General features: G+C 44.4%; 1 protein-coding gene across 1 annotated transcript; it reads right to left on the reverse strand.

Annotated features, from left to right (window-relative positions):
• Positions 1–5330: 5330 nt before the first annotated feature.
• LOC104502893 (NTF2-related export protein 2) lies at positions 5331–7282 on the reverse strand. The gene is made up of 3 exons (XM_010159085.1): positions 7178–7282; positions 6408–6552; positions 5331–5512 (listed from the first exon to the last, which is right to left on the reverse strand). The coding sequence occupies exons 1-3, from the start codon at positions 7280–7282 to the stop codon at positions 5331–5333; spliced, it is 432 nt and encodes a 143-aa protein (XP_010157387.1).
• Positions 7283–7968: the final 686 nt, after the last annotated feature.

Consider the following 7968-nt stretch of genomic DNA (forward strand, 5'->3'; position numbering starts at 1 on the left):
GCAACGCTCTCACTGCGGGCAGCGTTCCGTGTAATTAAAACCAGCTCCGTGATTGCCGTGTTCCTACAGAATCACAGGAGAGGGCTGGGCTGGAAGGGGCCTTAGGGATCTCCCAGTTCCATCCCCTGCCATGGGCAGGGACACCTTCCGCTGGGTGAGGTGCACCGGGTGGGTGGCAGGGGTCGGGTCTCGTGCTGTTAAGCCGAGGCTGTTTTGGCTTATGTGGAAGCCTTTATCCAACCAAAACGCTTACAAAGTGGAGTTGCTCCCAGGAGAGCATCGGGAGCTCATCTTAGTACCTCCAGCTGCTGACGCAGGGTAACCTCTACAGCCATCAGTAACGTCCTTCCACAGAGGAACTCTGAGACCATCTTTGTGCAAGTTCATCCTTAAACCAACGCGCAGCATGTGCCTTCTACAGCTGAGCCCAGGCAGTCCACGGTGTTCGGGTGTGCTAGCCGTATCAACGGTCATTTCTGGGCTTGGGGAGGGGTTTGTTCAGATACAGATTAACGAACAGTCCCAAGGAACCAGTACCTTCACCAGGAATGTGCCTACACAATACCAATTACCAGCTGGATTTTATCCAAACCACACGGCAGGAGAAAGGAGCTTTGACGTTAACCTCCGAGGAGGAGAGATTTTTATGTTACAGACTTAAATTTCCTCTATAATGCTCATGCATATTCTTTCCAACAGTAAAACGGTCGTTTCTGCTGTACTTGGGTCCTACAGAAAAAATCAAGGGCTGCTCCTGCGAGAGTTTCCCCTTCGTTACACAGTTCACAGATAAGGAAGGCACAAGTCCTCCTGCCAAGGAACGAACAAAACATCTACTTATCTGCTGTTCTGTCTGTACCTTTCAATACCTGAAAGAGGCGCAAGGTCTCGGTGAACTGTAGGGATCTGTGGTTCACATCAGTCTCGGTCGCAGTTCGACCCGATGTTTAGTAAGATAACACCACCGCACACGAACTGCGGCTCACACCGGGCCCAGACGCACGCCGTATACACAGCTACGCCTAAACACAGCCTGCTGCCACAAATGCTTCCACACACGGATGCGATTCGCTGCAGACGCGTTCAGTCACGTTTCTGATATTCGTGGTGTCTCCAGCAGGTCATTTCTCACAAGTCTGTCGGGCCGCTGCCGGCTGCGTAGGGCTGGGGTCGGGAAGGCCGAGGCACGGCTGGAGCCGAACCCGCCGAGGGGTGCAGAGTAATACGGAAGCTCCTGCGGGTATGTCAGCCAGGAAAGGAAGGTCCAAGGAGGCGTAACGCCCGCGATGAGCCAGACTGGCAAACTGGTCGTTACTGATGCAGGGCAAACTGGCCATAGAGTCCCCACAGTCCAGTCAATCACTGGCCACAAGAGCTAACGAGGTGGATTTATTTGCAGTATGAAACCCAGCCTTCCCAAGGTAGCTCAGCTCCCAACGCCCTACTTCTTCTCAGTTACAATCAGAAAAGGAAAGCCTGTCTAGAAAACACAACTATTTGTTTCTTCAGCCCAGGGGGATTAGTGAAAGAGCAAATTCTGGATTCACTTTCAACATACATGCAACATCTTCCAGTTTGGTCCTAACTGTGATTTATTTTTCCCAGCGCTCCTAAACCCTTATGCTGCATCAGCTGGCCGAGCCTCACTCGGGAGAGTCACAAAGTGACTGTGCAAAGCCTCGCCGAAATCCACCCCTTCCGACACAGCAGGAACTATACAGTCGATTTGGCACTCCTCAGTTCAGCAATGTCCGTTTCCATGCAAGGGCTGACCGTGCATTAGCATCCTCACCTCTTCATTGCCAGCAACTACGAGCTGCTGCCTACACTGCTTAAGTGCTCGTTAGTAACGTGGTGTTTTAAACAGCAAAATGAGCGAACAAAGCACCGGTTACCACACGGACCATTCCTTATGGGAGCGTTTCATTCCTTCGCAGCAGGCACACAGCAGGGGCACAGCAGCATGTTCTCAGGGAAAACAGTTACAATCCAAGGATCTGGCACAAGTTTTGTTTGACTTCATCCAGGTATTTGTCAGGCAGCAGCCTAAACTTCAGTAAATTTTAGAGGGAAACATCAATTTGAGATTGTTGCTCTGGCCAGCTCACCCCGCTGACCGCTCGACAGTGCTCCTGGTGAGGCATCTGCTAGAGGGTCACTCCCTGACACGTTTTACTTGAGGCAGCACTGACAAAAAGCTCAGAGCTGAGCTGTCCTGCAGTGCCCAGCACCATGCTGCAACAGCCAGAACACACAGAACTCAGAACACAAATAGTAAAGATAAGGAAGTCACAAATTAATTCTTACACTGTTAATATCATAAGAACCAACTATGAAAACTTCTAATAATAATAAAAAAGCAGAACATCAGGTAGTTGTAGGGGTTTTTTGTTTGTTTTTTAATTAATCTTACAAGAGGTGTTAATTTCAAAAAACTTACAAAATATATTCAAGTGTGGAGTTACATTACTGATAAACCAGCATTTCTCTATAATGTGCTTTCCTCCAATCAGGATAGGGAAGCGTATGCATACCAAAACCCTCAGAACAAACCCTTCGTACCATCAGATAACTCTTCTCCAGGCCAAGAATCAGCAGAAGTATTGGAAGTCAATTTAGCTGCAGTATGGCAAAAGATCGAAGCAGCACAAAGGCAGTGACTGACCAAGACAGCACAGGGGGTGCACAGAAGAGATCTATCAAGCCTTCAGTAGCCACAGTTCGGTGCGTAGAAGTGCTTAGTTCTTAATTACTCAGTTGTAAAACTGATTTAATCCAATAGCGACATTATCACTCAGTTTGCGCCATAAAAATGTTTTGTGAACCAGCATTTTCAGTTAAGAAGAGCCACAGCTAATCGTGGGAGCACTGAATCCCTCCAGGCAACCCCCACCGAAGATGCTGGGAAGAGGCAGTGCGGAACTGGCACTTCTCCCTAGGCTGAAGCAACTGTGTTCTAACAGGCTTCTCCCCAAACCCCTGTGTACATACCAAGTCCAACTCCAAGTCCCCATCTCCCTGCGGAGGAGTTTAACCTGGGTTTGTGCAGCTAGGCCAGTCCGTAAGCTTCCTAAGTGACATTCCAGGTAGAGATGGCTCGTTTGGTTTGGCTGGGGGTTTTGCACTATTAATTGCAGAAGTCAGATGTAAAAGCAGCCTGAATTAGAGTAGCATGAAAATAATTGAGTAACACTTGCTTGAAACATTGCCTCATATATTCTAAATCTCCCAATCTGTCTAAAAAAAGCTTAAAAACTACTATACAAAATGAAACTTAAATAAAAATATGCATGAAGCGTTTATTCCCAGGACAACATTACCCAGACAGAAGCGGGTCCTGGTGACTGCCTCCAACAGACAAATGCTGCCGCTGCACCCAGCGCCACGTTTCAAAAGTCAGAACCTGTTTCGTGTACGCAGAGCAGAGCTGTAACACCGCCCGCATCACCATCAGCAAACGAAAACAGAAGAGCACACCACGCCAGCGTCACAGCTCAACAACGCCGCATCAGTAACAGCAAATTGAGGGTTTTCTTGCCAAACTTGTAGAAGAAATACAAACATATTGCATATTCTGTTAAGAATAAACAGTAATTAAATAGAGCAATCCTTTCTTCACTGCATACAGAAATAACAATGTATTTACAGTATTTACAGGTATAAAAAATCCTGGACTTCTTGCATTGTTTTGCAGGAATTCACATTCTTCAGGCTGAAAAAGTTACAAAACAGTTCAGAACATAAACAGCTTCTGAACAGAGACAAGTTGCTAATTCTAACTTACTGATGTACAGACTGGAGCGCCTTCAAAGGAAATACACCCACCCACGTCACCTGAACGTCCCACCGTCTGGGGACTGTATCGCAAACTCCCGACAGTTCAAGATGTTTTACATGAGTTAAACGTTGCTCATTTTCACAGTTTTCCCTGATTTGAGTCATAAAACCAAGCGAGCTGCAGCAGTAACTGCTTTTGTGTTCAGGCTGCTGCTGTCACTGCAACATGTGCCACGATCAGTTACGAGTTCCCCTTCCGCATTCTCAGCTACAAGCCAGCGTCCTCTCCCACACGCGGGTAATCGGCAGCGTACACCAGCAACGAGCTCCCGGGTTAAGATGGACAGTCTTAACCTGCAGTCTTGGCAACTATTTTAAAGCAGTTGAAAGCTTAAAAGCAAGACACACAAAATAAACCCCAGAATCAATGACTAAACATAGTAGTTAAAAAGAACATGAAAACTACAGTAAAGATCTGCATGAGGAGGTGACATTTGTGTTCAGAGCTGTTCTTCCACGTTGGAAATAATCGAAGCACCTGTTCTGAATAACAGAACTGAAGTTACAGAATAACAGTACTGAAGAGACAGACTGAAGGCGTCACATTAATGCACATTTTCAGCGTCACTTTCTTACAACAAGGTTTCCTGAAAAGACAGCAGGGACTCCAAACCTGCAGACTGTACACAGGGAAAACCACCCCAAACTCCATAGCAACAGGATTAACAGTTAAAGCAAACAGATACCCTGTAATTGACCTATTTCTTACACTCAAGACTTCAAAGAAAAATGGTCGGTTTGAACTCCTCTGCATGCACGTGACGAGCCGTTGGCACAGGAGGTCCGAATCGTTCACCATGCCCGACATCCCAACAATGTAAATTAATTACAGCCAAAGTCTGATAACCTCAAGCCAAAATGAAACCTGATGAGATTTAGTCCTTTTGTAGGACTTTTGGAACAAGGAAGGTACCATTACCTTCACAATAGATTACTTGGGAAATTACACACACAGGAGCTGTACGTGCTACTTTCACACACAGAAATCATTGTCAATCTTTTCCAGTCTCTAACAAACACGAGTAGGTTGCTTTGAGAATTCTATCTTGTCATGGTTTACTTCTACATGCCATAAGCGTCTCCTTCAAAATGGGAAGATGCTACCGTAAAACCAGATCTTTTCAAGTTGAAAAAAATCACATTTGGTCAGAATTGTAAATCAAGAGGATTTTGTGTTCACACAGTAATTTCAGCGTTACATACAAGCAGTCTGGAAGCAGCAGCACAGCTGCACGTAAGGCATTTTAGGAATGATTCCAACACAGCTCACCGCCTTCAGCATTTTATTACGTTCAACACCAGCAACCTCTCACATTTTACCATCATTTACTACTAAACTCATGGTGACTGGGATCAACCCCGAAACATCTGCAGACCTTTCCCTCACGACAGACGCAACAGGAAGAGCGAGCGTTTCCCACGCGTGGAGCACGGCTGTCCGTACAGCTGACGTCACCACGCCGAAGGAGAGACGTCGCTCCCGTAGCCGATCCTCATGAACTGGCCCAGTCCTGAAAGCGGAAACAGTCGCTGGCGATCTTCCACACTGTGTTGGTAGGCGTGGCTTGTGCTGTCAGCAAGAAGTTCTGATTGAAGTAGCGCTGCTTGTCGCCGTCAAATTTTACTATCCCGCTCGTCACCACGAGGACTGTCGTCTGGCCCTGAGTAGCTTGCTCTTCACAAGGAGATAAAGCGTAAAGAAAACCACTCAAAGACTAACAGGTAAGGAAATAGGAAGCGTACACCGTCAGTTCTGGTTATATCAGCTATAGGCCAACAACTGGGTACAGAGTCATGGAAAACAAAGCTTTTTTGCATCATTTCTCTACAGACAAGGGTGTATTCGCTGGCCAACACTGCGTTTTAATGGCTTTTCTATTTTCATCTCATGCTGTTCATTTTAGAGCACTATAACAAAGACCTGAATTATTGCTTAGAATAAGCTCTCATTATTTGAGATATACATATATATTCATATTTAGCAAGTTGCATACACTTTTTTTCCCCTCTGTTCTAGAGTGTATCTTTTTCACAGCAGAGCAAAGCAAGCATGCTTGACCACAGGCTTTTTCCTTACTCGTATTCCCAAATTATCCCTTAGAGGTTTATAAAATAACTTCTCAAATATATAAGCCTTTCTTTAGCAGCTGTGTATCAGAAATCTTAAGAACTTAACATCTGTTCTAGATGTAAAGAAACCAAAGTACATGCCCGTCGATGATCTGTTCCACATTACGCTGCAGGCTGTATCAGAGGCTACAGCAGAGAGCTCTTGGCTCAGACACTGCCAAGGACAACATAACCTGAGAAGCCAGACTTTCCATACATGAAAAAACATCACATCTGAATAGGAACTTAACAAGAAAGTGCCTAAAGTATTTTCCCAGACACAAGTGTGGAGTTGCTGCATCTCTTGATTTGCGCTTTACTGATGCACAACTTGACGTTTCAACCCTCAGTATTTTCTCTCAGCTTGTTCCAAAAGAAATATTAAGCACTATTATAATTGCAGTTCACCTTCAGCAGCTACAAACAGACTGAAAAATGAGCCAGTGGTAATATCACCTTACCGTGAACGGGCTGGCAGTCCAACACATTAACCTGGAATTCACTAGATGGCAACATTTCAAAAAATTTGTTCAGTTCCTCCTGCCCGGACATTGCGTTACCATTCCAAACTAACGTCGCTTTGTCCAAGTAAAGTCTCGTTAAAGCCTGAGGGATCACAAAAATGCGTATTTGGGGAAAATGCGTAGACACATATAGTGCACAACACAGAAAACTGTATTCTTTGAATCCTTTTGTTGTGAATTACTGTTACTCTGACAGACCAAACATGAAATATTGGTTCCTGAAATATTAGCTCCCTTTAACAGTCAGTGCTGCTGACCAGTGATTGAAACACAGTCTCCTTTGCAAGCTGCAGTGACTCACACCGCTCCAAATTTAAATACTGATGCGATTCCTTTAACAAACCCAGTGACAGAACTGAACCAGTTGCTAGCAAAAGCACAGTGCTACCTTTCCAGGCTAAGTTTATCAATAATTTTTTGGGGGGAAAGGCTGTGTGGACTCAACACAGATTATGTCAGGAAATTATAATTTCAGGTTAAAAAAAGGCAAATGAGACCAGGAACAGTGTAAACTTAAGAAGGAGGATTACAGGGGCACACCTGAACTTCCACATTGTTTCATAAGCTGTAGCAGTTGAGCAATGGCCTAACTCTCCTTCAGGCTGTCGATACATCTCTGCCTGACCTACCTAACTGCAAAGTGACTATGAAGCAGGCGAGCAACAACGCACCAGCTGATTCTAGCTATTGTTAAAATATCTACGTACCCTTCTTCTTTTATCCATTGTCTCATAGTAGATGTTGATAAATTCATCTGCCGCTCTACAAGCTTGATCCACGTAGGTTTTGAAATCCTGGAGAGAAGAAACCATACCAAATCACTTAAGCTAGGCAACTTCACGCAACATCATCTATGCAATTTCTTCACCAAGTTACTTTGGTCTTTTCCATCCTGACTGAAAGATAATGGCAACTAACGTTGAGATTGATTCCAAACCCCTTTTCTGCTTACCAGCTTTTAGCCAGGTGACAGTTGTAGCATTCACTTTGAATGCTGATATATTTATTGCATTTAAATTGTAAATATTTATGCTGAAAGATGATGGCTACAGCTGGCTGCAAGTGGCATGAACATGCAAGTATTCAGTGAAAATATTTGTTGCTGTGACGGCTGTTCTGAGATAAAGCTAAGGAACAAGAGTTACTCAGCTTATTTCTGAAAATTAGCAGGAACCCCATCACAATGCCACCATAGTATCGTTTCTTAAAATACCTTTATATATATAAAAAATGTAATAATATCTTTAACTGAATATATAGATACAAAAATGGAAGACAGAGAACATGCAGACTTGATGGATGCATTTAATGCACTATGGTTTTTAATGAATACACACCAGAACTATCACAAATTCCTCCAGAAACATTTCTATTCAGAGAAACCTCCACACTGCAAAATACTTACCAGCCTATCAAATATCACCACAAAACCAAATACTCTCATGTTATTACACACTATTCTTTTGATCTCCCTCTGTGAGGACACGAGCCTGTTCTT

Source organism: Eurypyga helias, unplaced genomic scaffold (assembly GCF_000690775.1).
Source record: "Eurypyga helias isolate BGI_N326 unplaced genomic scaffold, ASM69077v1 Scaffold45779, whole genome shotgun sequence".
Classification (NCBI taxonomy): domain Eukaryota; kingdom Metazoa; phylum Chordata; class Aves; order Eurypygiformes; family Eurypygidae; genus Eurypyga; species Eurypyga helias.